At 39.9% G+C, this 16,803-nt stretch overlaps 1 protein-coding gene across 2 annotated transcripts; it reads right to left on the bottom strand.

Moving 5' to 3' along the window:
* Positions 1-5,293: 5,293 nt before the first annotated feature.
* Positions 5,294-15,776, bottom strand: LOC143028631 (uncharacterized). Of its 2 annotated transcripts, none has more exons than XM_076191034.1 (2): positions 15,264-15,776; positions 5,294-10,748 (listed from the first exon to the last, which is right to left on the bottom strand). In XM_076191034.1, the coding sequence occupies exon 2, from the start codon at positions 10,633-10,635 to the stop codon at positions 9,076-9,078; it is 1,560 nt and encodes a 519-aa protein (XP_076047149.1). In that variant the 5' UTR covers positions 10,636-10,748; positions 15,264-15,776; the 3' UTR covers positions 5,294-9,075. The 2 variants fall into 2 exon arrangements, with proteins under 2 accessions (XP_076047149.1, XP_076047150.1); XM_076191035.1 differs by having other exon boundaries at positions 15,537-15,776.
* Positions 15,777-16,803: the final 1,027 nt, after the last annotated feature.

Below are 16,803 nucleotides of genomic sequence, written 5' to 3'. Positions count from 1 at the left end.
TATTTTTGGGTAATAAATAGTACATATTCATATTCCTCAGTATTTCTTTGGTGCTTAAATGGTTTACATGCAGTCTTGACAAAGGTAGAAATGTTTAAGAATTATAATCTTAAAACTTTTCTGAGTTGCAAAACATGAGCCCCAGCTGGCAAGGTATCCCTTACAGGCTTATGGTTACTGGAAGTCCTGTTGACAGAGTCCTTATGGGATAAGTATGATTGCCTGCATTATGGGCAAGGTATCCTTATAGGTTGCAACTTTGTCAATTTTTGGGTGCCCAAAAAAAGGGTTCAAAACCATGCATAGTAGGATTGTGCCCTTCCACATATGTAAAAAGCCTGTATCATTACCATTATTGATCATATTGATAACCAATATGATAATTATAATGACTAAATAGTAAAGGCAATAATCATAAAACAATATGAAATTGCAATCTGTTTGGGAATGATGATTTCATTCATCTATGAGAAGTCATAAGTGTAGAGAGATTGAACATGAGGGAGCGACCAAGGATGAGATGGATGGATGGGATAAACGGGGCATTGAGAAAGAGGGGAATGTCTGTTGAGGAAGGAAAAAATAAGATGGGGGTGAGTGGAGAATGGTTGTGTATAAATGATGCTGTGATGCATGGGAGTGAGGGAGTATTTGTGATTTATATTTTGATGCATGAGGGGATGGAAAGGGTGAATTTCCAATTAAATGAAGTGGGCTTGCTGCATTGCTCCTGAGCCAGGACAGTGAACAAGATGCAGGGATGACCAGTCATTCAGGAGGAGCTAAGAAAAGAGGGAGGGGTGGTGAATGGGAGTGGATTTATGCCTTTGAATGTGGCTACTTCCCTTGTAAGGGGAAAAAACCTCTTGGTATATGTGCAAGTATGTGTGAGAAATCATTACTGGGTGAAACTTTCCTCAATCTATTGTCTTGTTGCATTGCTTCTGACCCAGGGTGATGGGCGAGATGCTGGGATGACCAGTCATCCAGGAGGAGCTGAGAAAAGAGGGAGGTGGTGGTGAATGGGAGCAGAGCCCTCACATGCCAAGTGCTGCCCTGGGGCAAAGTTCTCAGTCACACCACCCCCCTCCCCCATCACCACTTCCCATCTCCACCATCCCTTACAGTCTGTTTTAGCTATTGGCTTGCAAAATAATTAAATGGATTTTAAAAATTGTATTTAATGTCCCTATTGCAGAGAGGATAAGGGAAAAATATTTCATATTTTGTTGATTCCAACACAAAATTTGTATATTATGGTAAAATATTCAGGGCTCCTTTGACCTTTTATTATAATTATTTTGTCAGCCTGGGGTATTGGCTGCTTGTTATTGTGGCAAAGTAGCATGCAGTTGATACTTTAGGGTCTATATGGGGTGCCCCTATGGACCAGAGCCACACATCATTTTGTCTATGATAAAGGAAAACTCTGTTCATAGAGAAATTATGACACTTTTATACTATGACTGTCCCTCCGTTATGCTGTCCCCCAATCCCTTGCTGCTGTCCTGTGCCATTTCTTTGAGTATTCATTTTCTGTGGTGGGGGAATTCCAAGTAAAGGCATAAGAGGGTCTGGGAGTTTTCCGACCACCACCCTAAGGTTTGGGTCTTTTAATGTGCGTGGATGTGGTACAGATGAGAGTAAAAGGGAAGAGATAGGTAGTATGTTTGTGAGAAGAAAGATGGATGTGTTGGCTTTGAGTGAAACTAAGTTGAAAGGGAAGGGTGAGTGTAAGTTTGGGAGTGTAAGTGGGAGGTTATCAGGAGTGAAGAGAGGGCGAGGGAGGGAAGGGGTGGCTATTCTAGTAAGTGAAGAGATAGGTACACGTGTAGTGGAGTGGAAGGAGGTTTCCTCAAGGATAATGTGGATGAAGGTGAAACTGGGAAAGGAGATGTGGGTCTTTGTGAGTGCATATGGGCGTGGCAGTGAGAGGAGTGTAGAAGAAAGGGAGGCCTTTTTGATAGATTTAAATTAGTGCATAGAGGATTTAGGAAGAAATGTCAATGTAATAGTACTGGGAGACCTTAATGCTAGGGTAGGAAATGGTCCAATTGATGGAGTGGTTGGGGAATGTGGAGTTCCAGGAAAGAATCGTAGTGGAGAGTTGATGGTGGAAATGTGTCTAGAAAGAGAGTTGATGATAGCAAATACAGTGTTTTGGAAGAAAGTCAAGCATAAGTACACATGGGAGAGGGTGGTTGAGGGAAGGGTGGTAGATAGAGAGTTGATGGATTATGTAGTGGTAAACAGGATTATGATAGGAAGAGTTAAGGATGTACATGTGCTAAGGGGAGAGGGTAGGGGAATATCAGATCATTTTTTGGTGGAAGGTAAGTTGAGAGTGAAGGATAGATGGAGAAAGAGGAAAGGGACAAAAGGTAGGGAGGTGCTTAGAGTGAACTCTTTAAATGAAAAGGAAAAAGAGAAGGAGTACAAGAAGAAGCTGAAGGAGGAGTGGGAGGGAGTGAAGGATAGAGTGGAGCTAGGTGTGGAGGAGGAATGGTTCAAGGAGGGAGTCACAAAGTGTGCAAGGATGGTGTGTGGAACAAGAAGGACAGGAGGAAATAGAAGGAAGGGTAGTGAATGGTGGGATGAGGAAACAAAGAAGGTTGTAGAAGAGAAGAAGCGAGCTTTCACAGATTGGTTACAAAATAGGATGAGGTAGTCATATGAGAGGTACAAAGAAAAGAGAAAAGAAGTAAAGCAAAAGGTAAAGGAGGCAAAGAGGAGAGCAGATGTGAAGTGGGGTAAGAGTATGACAGAAAATTTTGAAAGTAATAAAAAGATGTTTTGGAAAGAAATTAAGAGAGGAAGAGGAGGCGAATCAAATAGAGAAGAAAAGGTAAAAGGTGCAGATGGAGAGATGATAATGGAAGAGAAGGCAGTAAGGGGAAGATTGGCAGAATATTTTAGGGAGTTGCTAAATGTGATGGAGGATAGGGAAGGAAAGATAGTTGCAGTGGGAAATGCTAAGAAAATGACCGTGATGAATGAGGAAAATGGAGGAGAAATAAGGAAGGATGAAGTGAAGGCAGTTAAGATGATGAAAGCAGGTAAGAAAGCAGGTAAGTCTGGATGGATGCCATGAAGAATGTCTAAAAAAAGGAGGTACAGTGATGGTGGACTGGCTGGTGAGGTTATCTAATGTTTGCTGGAGAGAGGGTAGAGTGCCGGAGGACTGGAGGAGTGCCTGTATAGTTCCACTTTACAAGGGAAAAGGGGACAAGTGTGAATGTAGTAGTTTCAGAGGGATTAGCATGTTAAGTGTAGTTGGGAAGGCTTATGGGAAGATCTTGATTGAGAGGATTAGGAGAGGAACAGAGGGCGTAATTGGTGAGGAACAGTGTGGATTTAGGACGGGTGGAGGTTGTGTAGATCAGATCTTTGTGGTAAGACAGATATGTGAGAAAGCTATAGGAAAGGGGAAGGATGTTTTTTGGGCTTTTATGGATCTGGAAAAGGCTTACGATAGGGTAGACAGAAAGGCACTGTGGGAGGTTATGCAGATATATGGGATAGGAGGAAAGCTTCTAGGAGCTGTCAAGAGTTTTTTTGAGAGTAGTAGAGCTTGTGTCAGGATTGGAAATGGAGAGAGTGAGTGGTTCAAGGTAAAGGTGGGACTTCGTCAAGGATGTGTTATGTCGCCCTGGCTGTTCAACTTATACATGGATGGGGTAGTGCAAGAGGTAAATGCAAGGGTAGTGGGTCAGGGATTGGAGATGGTTAAAGAAAATGGAGAAAAGTGGGAGGTCAGCCAGCTGTTGTTTGCTGACGACACTGCGCTTGTGGCAGGATCGGAGGAGGGACTGAGGAAGTTGGTGACAGAGTTTGGGAGAGTATGTGATAGAAGAAAGCTAAAGATAAATGTGGGCAAAAGTAAGGTGATGAGATGTACAAGGGGTGAAAGCAGCAGTAGACTGGAAGTGAGCATTATGGGAGAGTGACTGGAGGAAGTGGCTAGTTTTAGATACTTGGGTGCAAATGTGGCAGGAAAAGGTGGAGTGAAGGTGGAGGTAGAATGTAGATTGAGAGAAGCGAGTAAATGCCTTGGTGGATTAAAGAGTGTAATGAGGAATAGACATTTGGGAATGGATGCTAAGAGGAAACTGTATGAAGGAGTGATTGTGCCAACAGCACTGTATGGGGCAGAAACATGGAACATAAGAGAAGAAGAGAGAAGGAGTTTGAATGTGTTTGAGATGAGGTGTCTGAGAAGTATGATGGGGGTTACTAGGCTAGATAGAGTGAGAAATGAGGAGGTGAGGAGGAGAATGGGGGTGGAAAGGGAGTTGGGAGATGGGGTTGATGAAAGAGTATTGGGATGGTTTGGACACATGGAAAGAATGAGTGAGGAAAGACTAGTAAAAGAGGTATGGAGGGCAGATGTGGAGGGAGTGAACATGAGGGGACATCCTAGGATGAGGTGGATGGATGGGGTGAAGGGGGCTTTGAGGAAGAGGGGAATGTCTGTTGAGGAAGGACGGGAGAGGACAGAAGACAGGGGTGAATGGAGAATGGTTGTATATGGATGATGTTGTGATGCACGAGGTGGAATGGGCAGGGGGATGGGGGGTGAGGTAGTATGTGTGAGAAGAATTTGACGCAGCCCGAAGGGATTTCTCCCCGTCTTCTCCTTTTATGCATGGGGGGACGGAGAGGGGGGGGGGTCGCCAATTTAATGAAGCGGCCTTGTGGATGTGCTGTGTCTTGTGACACTGCTTCTGACCCAGGGCAGTGGACAAGGTGCAGGGATGACCCGTCATCCAGGAGGTGCTAAGATAGGAGGGAGGGTGGAGGGGTGTGGAGTGTATTCAGGGATGGAATGGGTGGGAATGATTTTATGCCTTTTCCTTTTTGGCTACCTCCCTTGTAAGGAGGAAAAAGCCTTGGTATATGTATGTATATATGTCAGCCTTGTGGACAGCATGTCCAGACTAAAATTGCTGCCCCAGGGCATATGCCCCCCCCCACATGTGAGGGCCCTGAATGGGAGTGGAATGTGTGGGGATGAAATGGGTGGGAGTGGATTTATGCCTTTTGACTTTGGCTACCTCCCTTGTAATGGGGAAAAACTTTAGTATATGTGTGCATATTTTCCCTATCATTGAGGTTGCTCATGTGCAGAACACTGGTAGCTGAATACCTTGTCCTTAAACTGGTGCAATCTTATAAAATCCAGTATAAAACAGTACAACTTATGAAGAGTAAACATGCATTTTCTTATTTACATAATGTGAAATAAGTGTTTAAAACATACCTGGACTACTTCACAATTAATAAAAGGTGCAAATTGTAGTACAACTGTTTATTTTTCATATTAGGTACAATTTAATATGAATAAATGCTGATAATGTTAATCTAATCCATAAAATGGAATTACTGTACCAACAGTATCATCTATTGTTCCACATATACACTACATAAAGTATAAATATAAAAATTAAGATTAGTTGTCCTAATACACTTTTTACTTCAGTATCAGACAACTCAATTCCACCAAAAATGTACAGAAAATTGTTTTTAATCATGCCCTCCAGTATGGTCCAGATCAATAGGCCTGCCACCTACCTTTCATCTCTCTATGGCATTACCATTCAAAAATCCCCTAAATTATATTAGAGTGGACCAATAAATCCTGTGTTGTGTCTTGACTTGGTACATATTGACTGACAACATTTAGTCAACTTCAGTGCCTATCTCTGTTATGTTTGGTAATAACTTGTTCCTCTTTCTGGACAGTCCTTATGTCCTGTATTAAGAATGTGCCATGATTATTCACTCACATACACAGATATGTCATTGTGCTTGAAAACATAGTTAACCTTAGATATCAACTGCTAATAATACCTTTAGTAATAAATACTACCTCAAGTCTCGCTGAATGGAAATTAGCAGGCCCAGAGGCTGGCAAGTCAGGCCCTCTAATAGATCTCTCTGGGAAGAAACCCTGGGTGTGATGTATCAGTGTAGGGCTGTTTATATATCACTGGCTTATAGTGGTATAAGGAGAGCAGTCAACAGTTGTCAGCTCTCCATAAATGGAAAGGTGGGAGAAATACAGTCGAAGTTGACAATGAGAGATCTAGGGCCAAGTCTGGAGATTAAGTGACAACCCTTTGGGGCTGCACCTCCATATAGAGATGAGGGAATTAATGGTTTTTGAAGATGCACAGCAGGGAGATGATTCTCTCAGATGTCTGTCTCACAGGACCATCACATGCATGTTCCAACTGTCAGTCCTTTAACTCATAAGTAAAGCTTAGACTAGAATTTGATCTTAGTTTTCCCTTTGCAAGAGTCAACGTGGAATACTGATAAACTTAAAATTTTATTTATAAATCACATGTACAATACTGACTAACCATCAACTTAGCATATCCTACTTTCATAAATGCAAACAGGATTTTGTGACCAGCATCAAAAATTGTGCACTTAGTCTATGACTACCTATGACCTTAATTATACCAAATACATACTGTATATTGAGAAATGCAAAATGAGTGTGGCAGTGTAGTATTCTATATAAATGAAAATGAACAACTCCAGACTGCTTGTGTTATTAAACATGTGCTATACTATTTGTAAACACTCCTTACTATTTCTCCCTCACTGGCAAACATATAGACTAATTGGCCACTAAAAGAGGGTACAGTGCTGGAGGGGTGCCTGTATAGTTCCACTTTACAAGGGAAAAGGGAACAAGTGTGAGTGTAGTAGTTTCAGAGGGATCAGTTTGTTGAGTGTAGTTCGGGAGGTTTATGGAAGGGTTTTGATTGAGAGGATTAGGAGAGGAACAGAGGGAGTAATTGGTGAGAAACTGTGTGTGTTTAGGACAGGTACGGGTTGCATGGGTCAGATTTTTGTGGTAAGGCAGATATGTGAGAAAGCTTTAAGAAAAGGTAAGGATGTTTTTTGAGCCTTTATGAATTTGGAAAAGGCTTATGACAGTGTAGACAGGAAGGCACTGTGGGAGGTATTGCAGATATATGGGATAGGGGGAAAGCTGTCACGAGTTTTTACAAGAGTAGTAGAGCCTATGATAGAAGAGGAGAGAGTGATTTGAGGTAAAGGTGGGACCTCAATAGCAATGTGTTATATTGCCTTGGCTGTTCAATTTATACATGGATGGGGTGGTGCAAGTGGTAAACATAAAGGTAATGGAGAAAAATGGGTGGGAAGGTGTGTGAAAGGAAGTTGAAGATAAATGTGAGTAAAAGTAAGGTGATGAGATGCACAAGGGGAGAATGTGGCAGCAAACTGGAAGCAAGTATTAAGGGAGAGAGACTGGAGGAAGTGGATAGCTTTAGATACTTGGGTGTAAATGTGGCAGGAAAGGGAAGAATGGAGGTGGAGGTAGAATGTAGACTGAGAGAAGCAAGTAAATGCCTTGGGATTAAAATGTGTAATGAGAAACAAACATTTAGGAATGGATGCTAAGAGGAGATTGTATGAAGGAGTAATTGTGCTGACAGTACTGTATGGGGCAGAAACATGGAACATAAGAGAGGAGGTGTTTGTGTTTGAGATGAAATGCCTGAGAAGTATGGTAGGGGTTACTAGGCTAGAAAGGGAGTTGGGAGATAGGGTGGATGAAAGAGTATTGGGATGGTTTGGACACATGGAAATAATGAGTGAAGAAAGATTATACTCGGTGCATTGAAAACTGGCCATTAGGGCAGAGCACGGGGATTCCCCGTGTTGCCACATATAATTATTTTATAATTTTATTTTATCTTAGATTTATTTTATAATTTTATAATGTTGCCACATATAATTATATTATAATTTTTTGTCACACACCACCACTGAGGTAAAAATCAAAGCAATGTTTTCTATACAAAGGTTTCATTTCCTCGAGTCGCAGACATGGCATATGAGCGCAAGAGAGTGATGTTGCCACTCCATCCCTTCTCTGGCCACGCCCCCACACTGCATTCAGAAAGCATTGCATCCACACGCACGTTCTTGCCATGGATAAATACATTATATATATATATATATATATATATATAGAGAGAGAGAGAGAGAGAGACAGAGAGAGAGCGGGCAGGTGGGTGGGCGAGCCGTGCGGGCTGTGTTATCTGTGGAGATGTGGCAACACCAGGAAATTCCCTAACCCCGCCTTAGCAGCCACTTATCGTTGCATCTACTATAGTAAAAGAGGTGTGGAAGGCAGAAATGGAAGGAGTGAACATGAGGAGACAACCAAGGATGAGATGGATGGATGGAGTAAAAGTGGCATTGAGAAGACAGAAGATAAAGTTGAGTGGAGAATGGTTGTGTATGGATGATGTGATGTATGAAAAGGAGTGGGTGCGGGAAGGGAGGGTGAAGGAGTAAGTATGAATGATATTTTGACACAGCCCAAAGGTATTTCTCCCCATCTTTTCTTTTTCTGCATGAGGGGATGGAGAGGGAGGGTCACCAATTAAATGAAGCGGCCTTGCTGTGGATGTGCTGCGTCTTGCTACATTGCTTCTGGTCCAAGGCAGTGGGCAAGATGTAGGGATGACCCATCATCCCAGGAGGAGCCAAGATAAGAGGGAGGGAGGGGTGGTGAATGGGAGTGGAGTATGTGGGGATGGAGTGGGTGGGAATGGATTTTATGCCTTTAATTCTTGGCTACCTCCCTTGTATGGGGGAAAAAGCCATTGGTACATGTACTGTATGTCCTCTGAAGTTTTTACTGTCACATTTTTATTGATATGTAACTATTTCTTAGGTATAAAGATTATGGAATTACATAGTGTCTTACATATGGAGCAAATAAATCCAAACATTTCCTCAGTGATATGATGCTTTATCCCAACACAGGTATTTAATATATTTGTCAACCACACATCTCCCCACATTTTTGTCATCTTCAGTTAATTTCCTTCTTATGATAATACAAATAATTCATATTTCACTATTTGCATGCAGACCCTACTGTCAATTAACCCTTTCTGTATGATGTCCTGCCATAAGCTGAATACAATTGGCCAGAACAAAAGTTATAATATACATCACTGTAGTGAAGAGGTTTGCACATCAAAACAGAACATAACTTACCCAACACAATCTTTTGCCTCATCACTGAATAACATCTACATCATGTTCCTCCACTTTGACATCTGCTTTCCCTTCATTCTCTTTTACTATTGTGAACTCATGTCGTCCACTAGAACTCCCACTAACTAGATCTGCCAGTTCTACTTCCCTTTTTTTTGAGACATTACTTTTCAATGTATGCATCTTATAATGTCTTTTTAAAGAAGCTGCACGAGCATATGCTGATGGACATAGGGTACATTTGAAGGGAGTTACACGATCATGAGTCCTTAAATGTCTTCTTAATGCTGATGTATCACAAAATCCAGCTTGACAAAGTCCACATTTGTGAGGCTTGTCACCTGTGTGTATAGTCAAATGGGCCTTCAAGTGACACACTTGAGCAAATGCTGATGAGCAATAGGTACACTTATGAGGTTTCTCTCCTGTATGACTCATCATATGAACCCGTAGGTGAGATGGACTGTTGCAGGAGGTCTCACAAAGGTTACACTGATAGGGTTTTCCACCTATATGAGTCCGGATATGGTTCTTCTGAGCTGTTAGATTTGAAAAAGCAGCCATACACAGAGTACATTTGTAAGGTTTCTCACCTGTGTGAGTCCTCATGTGCACTTTCAGGGAGGAGGAGGTATTATACGAAGATCCACACAGGCTACATTTATATGGCTTTTCACCTGTATGAGTCCTAATATGGATCTTCAGTGCATCTGGATTGGCAAATGATGACTCACAAAGGCTACACTTGTGAGGTTTCTCACCTGTGTGAGTTTGAATGTGGCTCTTTAACCCTGATGACTGAGAAAATGAAGCCTCACAAAGGCTGCATTTGTGAGGTCTCTCTCCTGTGTGAGTCCTGTGATGAACTGTCAAATTGGAAGGTGCAGCAAATGAAGCTGGGCAAAACTTACACTTGTAAGGTTTTTCTCCTGTGTGTGACCTCAAGTGTGCCCTTAAATGACATGCCTGAATAAATGCAGACTCACAATAGGTACATTTGTGTGGTTTCTCACCTGTGTGAGTCCGAATATGGTTCTTTAAAGCTGTTGAATAGGAAAATGATGCCCCACAATAGCTACACTTAAGAGGCTTTACCCCTGTATGCCTCCTTTTGTGAACATTAAGATTGGATAAAAGGGCAAATGAAGCCTGACATGTCTCACACTTGTAAGGCTTTTCTCCTGTGTGTTTCCGCATATGAAGTTTCAACTGAGATGGACGGGAATATGCAGCCTCACAAAGGCTACATTTCACATTTTTCTCCTGACTTTTCTTTCTTGCAGGATTCATTGGGGAAGAAGACACAGCATTAGACACTATTCCAGATGTAGGTTCTCTGAACACAATCAAAGAATTTTGTATCACTTTCCCATTATTCTCATTTACAGCTGTCTCATTCTCAACTAATGTCTGTGACAATGTTTTCTGTATTCTTCCAGTATCAAACACTGTCCCACTTGTGGGCTCTGTATTCCTCATTAGGGAATTCTGCATCACCTTACTAGTCTTATGTATAATTCTTTCATTCTCAGTTGATAACTCTGACATTCTTTTTTGTATTCTTGCTCCAATTTTTTTCATTTGCAACCACAATATACCCCACTAAAGAACTCTGATTCACTTTCTCACTTTTTCTTTTTTACTTTTTGGTATTTCATTCTCACCTGATGATTGACAATACATATTTTTTCCACCTTAGAAGAAAACAAAGAACTATGTATCAGTACAATTAAAAACTAATTATAACTGAGATTCATCAATATTGAATATCAATTGTTTCTTCATTTTACTCACTGCAAACTCAAAGCCCCACATGGCTGGCAACAGTCCTCAGGCCTTTCCAAAGATCTCTCTGGGAAGATACTTTGTAGTCATGTCTGTGTTTTATTAATATGAAACTGTTTCTATTTCACCAGCTAGTAATATAGGTACCAGGGATTATTACCAGTCTTTGTGGGGCTACAAGTTTCCAGTAAGGCTACAGTTATTATTTCAATTTGGCAAGTACTCTAGCACAACACAGACAACAGTCCAATGCTTCTTTCCAAAGAGATCTATGGAAAGACCTGGGGACCAATGCTGACTGTGGGGCTGAAGGTTTCTAGTCACAGAAAAAGAAAACAAATGAATTTAAAAGTGATCAAGAAACCTTGTAAAATGCCCTTCTTCATTTCAAAATCTGCAAAATGTGATCATTTCTCACCTATATGCATTATATTCATATAACTTAATCTAATGAACATTTCACATTTTAACATCCAATGTCATAAACATATTAAAAAAAATGTCTCTCATATTCTCATCAGTGAGAGTAAACTAACTTCAGCTTTTGTGCCCTGCCTTTGACCCAAGCAGTGTGACAGAGAATAGGGTGGCCCTCCATCCCCAAGGGGTTTAGAGGGGATGGATGGTTGAATAATTTTTTATTTTATCTGTGTATGGTGCAGGTGTGTGCTTTGAATCAGCAACTCCCCATATAGGGAAGAAAATGCTTTCAATGTATATGTACCCAACAGTGACACTAAACAGCCAAACTTCCCCATTGGAAAATAACTCCAAAATACTAGCTCTCCCTTTTGATATTCATATGACCTTCATCCCACGTCAAAGATCTCACAGTAAAAATTGATATGAAAAATATACTAAAATCAATCACAAGCATGGGCTTCAGACAACAAAAGGAAACTCTGATTATAGTCTACAAACAATTCATTGGAACTACACTTGACTACACATCCACAATTTGGTGGTGAAAGTGGACAGAAAAAACTACTGGTATGAGAAGAAAGGTCATAATAAAAAACTGAAAAAACAAACTTGTCTAAAAGATGTCAGGAAGTATATTTTTTCACACAGTGTAGACTTAAGGAATAAGTTGGATGAAAATTTATCCTAAGCTAACACTATAAAAAAAAACTCAAGGCAAGGTTTGACAAATGGAGGTAAATACACACACACCAAAGGCTCTTTTCATCTTAACCCCTTCAATACAGTGACACCTACATAGGTGCCATGAGGCGCGAGTGGGTATATGAGGATGCCTGCATCAGCATCTTGATTATATTTGTTTTGTAGTTGTATCTAAGTGACCCCCATATTCTGTGAACTGGCTTGATCATATTTTCTATGGTTATTAATATTAAGAGTAAAAGAGATTGAGTAATACAGCTGTAACTATATATTTTATAATGCAAGTGTTGTGATGCATCATTGTACATCAGGCATATGATGCTGCTCACTCAAAGAGGAAGGGGTGCCACAAGATTGGAGAGATGCAAACATAGCACCAATACATAAAGGAGGAAATAGGGAAGATCCTACAAACTTCAGACCGGTGTGCCTCACAAGCACAGTAGCAGAAATATGTGAAGGGGTCATCAGGAACAAATGGACCAAACACTTGGAAGATAACAAAATAATAAACCCCAAACAATTTGGTTTTAGAAGTGGAAAATCGTGCACCACAAACCTAATCTGCTTTTACTCGAGACTAATTGAGATAGTACAAGAGAGGGATGGATGGGCAGAAGGCATTTGACAAGGTACCACATAGAAAATTAATAAGTAAAATTGAAAAAATAGGAGGAATTCAAGGCTGACTGTTGGAATGGGTGAAGGAACTGGGAGAAAAGTGAGAGTGGTACTTAGAGACAAAAATTCGAAATGGGAAGATGTAAAAAGTGTCGTCCCCCAAGGCTCTGTTTTGGCTCCTTTAATGTTTGCCATATACATAAATGATATGGATGAATGAGTAAATTGTTACACGAACTTTTTTGCTGACAATGCTAAATCACTCAAGAGAGTGAAAACAGAAGAAGATTGCAGATTGCTGCAAGATGACCTGGATAAGGTATGGGAATGGAGCCGGAGACACGAGATGAACTTCAACATCAAGAAATGTAGCATAATGGAATTTGGAAGAGGTAAAAATAGAGTTTCAGGAAAATATACAATTGAAAACAGGGAAGTCAAAAAAGTAAACTCAGAGAGGGATCTAGGAGTAATCATCTCTAGTGACTTGACACCTGACAAACATGTAAATAAATTATTTGGAGAGACTTTCAACTTATTAAGATCAATGAAAGTGGCCTTCAATTACATGGATGAGGAGATGGTTAAGAAGATAATTGTTACACTGATAAGACTGAAATTGGAATATGTTGTATCAATGTGGGCACCTACAACAAAAAAAACATAAGAAAATTAGAAAGAATCCAAAGAGCAGCAACAAAAATGGCACCCACACTATCAAATCTGACATATGAACAAAGATTGGAGAAATTGCAGCTGTCTAAGCTGGAACAGAAGGGAAAGAGGCGATTTGTTGACCATTTTCAGAGTTGTGAGGGGGGTGGAAGTTCTCGATGGAGACAACCTATTGAAGTGGGACAGAAGAGAAACAAGAGGACACGAGGGGAGGCTAAAGAAGGACAGTTACAGAAGAGACTTGAAAAAAAATAGCTTTCCACACAGTGATCGATGTCTGGAACAGGCTAAACAGAGAAACAGTGAATGCCAGAACTATACACGATTTCAAGAATGGACTGGGTGTGGAGAGATGTGAAAATGGGTCACTATGAGTATAGCTCCCATCCCATAAAATACAACTAGGTAAATACAAGAATTTGACTTGTATTGAGGAGGTTAAGAGGGGTGGTTGAATCAAAACACACATTCACATCATACATAAATAAAACCTTTTCAGCATCTCAGGAATGAAGGATAGCCCTGTTCCCCATCACACTACTTATGTCAGAGGCAATAGAGTGAGGCACAGCTATTCCACAGTGTTGGAATTTGTCCCCACTACTTCATTGTATAGTGACACCCTCCCTCTCCTCTCCTTTCATTTTTGGCACCATTATTTTATTTTCCTTCTTTCCCTTTTTTTCCACTTATCCTTATATATTCTATAATCAGTCAGAATATAAGAGAATAATTGAAAATATTAATGCACTTTTGATAGTTTATTCATACTAATGCTAAATCTACAACAGCCTGACTCTAGTACCTCACAATGAATCCATACAAAAACACTCACAAATCAATCACAAAACAAGCTCTCCATAAAAGACCACAAAATACTATACATCACCAAACTTCCTCAGAAATCAACCCAACAGAAATTACTCCTAAACTATGCTAGCATGCCTATGTTGAGGTTACCACCCCATATTATGGTGATTCTCCTGGGTCGAGATCCAAAGTTGGGTCACCAGGGATTTGTGGACATACTATTTTCCCAATATTCCTATCAAAAATATTATTATGAGTAATAATACTGTGTTAAAATACCTAAATCATCAACATCAAGTGCAACATTATGAAGACATAGACGATTTAATTGAGGTGAGAAATCTTTTCAACATCTACAATTATTTTAGAATCTAAATGAAATAAAATGATTATGAGGGTATGGGTTACCATGATTGATCTGGACAGAATTTTGGGTTGCTGCATTAAAAAGTTAAAAATCACTGCCATATCAAAATAGCAAAAATACAGAATTAACCTGACAACGGTAACCAATTGCCACAGATAAACCAAGACACAGAAGTCACAGAACACTGTGTGTCATCCCTCCTAGACAGCAAAACAAAATCTCTTCAATGAATGATTTATGGGATGAACCAGTGGCCACAGCCAATTTCCTGAGTGTCAGGTCTCATACAAGTGAAAACAGTCAACAGTGAAATGATTCTATTTAACGGCGGGGTCACAAATGAGATCAACACAACCTATCCAAACCAAATGTCTTAATTCATTTTATTTATAATCTACCTAACTACCATACTTGTATACTCACCTATCCACCACTTTACCCATAACATAGATGCAAATAAGCTTACAGTTGGAAAATAGTTGTATAATCTACTACCCCAGTTCTCTCTTCCAGGAGATTTACATCCCCTAGTAAATAAACCATATCTACCAGTTTAGCCCTATAAGTCACACAGTGACAGTGAGGAGATTTTGAGTTGCTGTCTGTTTAGTGCAAGGCTCCATGTCTTGTGTAAATATATACAACAGTACACTCCAGAACATCTGAATGAGGAAAAAAGTTAAATAAATGCAATATGCTATTTTCCTTTGCACTCGAGTTTAACTCTTTGTTTCATGGAACATATACATCACTTGGAAATCACTTTCAAACCAACATTCTTGACATGATGTGGGCAGTATTTCATATATCCTATTGATTTACTTACTTCTTTATTTGTAGTATTATGCATTTTTCGTTATTTCTGTTTTCAGTTATATTTGGGAAGTATTACTGCATGCTTATCATGGTAAATAATGTACACATTAGTGAATATGGCAGTGTACATATACCCAGTATATGTAATGCTGAGATGCACAAAGTAAGATGCAGTTACAGTATATTGCTGAAAATGACAAAAATCCTATTGGCTATTGTCAATTAAAATGTTCACTCATAAAATACACGGCCAAATACTGTTACTGTCTAACTTAACGTTTACCCTTTTCTTAACAGTTACGAGGCTCAAGCCCATACTTAATGGACTGAACTCGAGTCGTCACTTAGATGAGTGCAGTCCCTTAGCATCCATTAACCCCCGAACGTTTGCTGTCAAGACATGAACGTTTGTAAAAGATGCAGTCCCTTTAGCACAGCGACCTTCATAACTGAAGCTAATTTGTATATTATTGATGAGCTACTTCTTCTATCAGTTCTGTGCATAAACAGACTCAGTGTAGGAGATCTTTCACACAAATATGGCTATGGGCAAGACGATTTCATATTATAACATTGATTATATTGCAAACTGTATCGACTACACCATAGTTTTTTTTATAATTAAGCCGTACTTGCGAATCGGGAACCTCCTCTTCCATTTGTGTAATGTGTTGGGTGTGCAGAGGAATTAATTACTATAGTTTAAAAGAGCTCAAGGTTGTCTCATGCTTTTTCACTTGCCTGTATCACGTACAAGCTATTGTACCAATTAGCCTTTATTTATTTTTTCTTTCATTTATCTCGATTCCTTCCATACATACTCTATTGCAACTGAACATTATTGTTTTAGTGTCGGGAAGGATGGTATACCCTGAGATAAAGTACGGTGCACCAATAACCTCTCTTGCTATCATATTTAAATCCTAAGATACAAAGAAAAGGGGTCATATCTAGATTAGTATCGTTCGACCTCCCAAAGTAAACAATACGCTTTCGAATTCAGTATCGTCGAGGAATGTTGCATCCTTTTGACGCAATCGTATAACCAAAGGTTTATATGTATGTATGTATGTATGTATATTGTGTATATTATGTATGTATATTATATATATGTATATTACATATATTATGTATATGTATATTATATATAGTATATATGTATATTATGCATGTATGTATATATTATATATATGTATGTAAGACGTCCCCCCTAGCGACAAACTCTTTCTGCTGGGCGACTTCAACGCCAGAGTTGGAGCGAATTACAACAACTGGAATGGTGTGCTGGGACTACATGGCATAGGAAGGTTAAACTCCAACGGCCTAATGCTCCTGAGCATGTGCGCTGAAAACCAACTCGCTATTACGAACACCATGTTTAGACTGAAAAATGCGAAGGAGTTCAAATATCTCGGCAGCACTATTAGCAACGACGGTAGCCTGGACAAAGAAATCAGTGCCAGAGTCTGCAAAGCCAGCCAAGCACTTGGCCGGCTCAGAACACGAGTCCTGAACCAGCGAAACGTCAGACTTTCTACCAAACTGAAAGT

This window comes from Oratosquilla oratoria, chromosome 9, assembly GCF_046742065.1.
Source record: "Oratosquilla oratoria isolate Oo_2021 chromosome 9, ASM4674206v1, whole genome shotgun sequence".
Classification (NCBI taxonomy): Eukaryota; Metazoa; Arthropoda; class Malacostraca; order Stomatopoda; family Squillidae; genus Oratosquilla; species Oratosquilla oratoria.
Note: the sequence above shows the minus strand (reverse complement) of the source record. Positions and strands in the feature narration are given on the sequence as shown.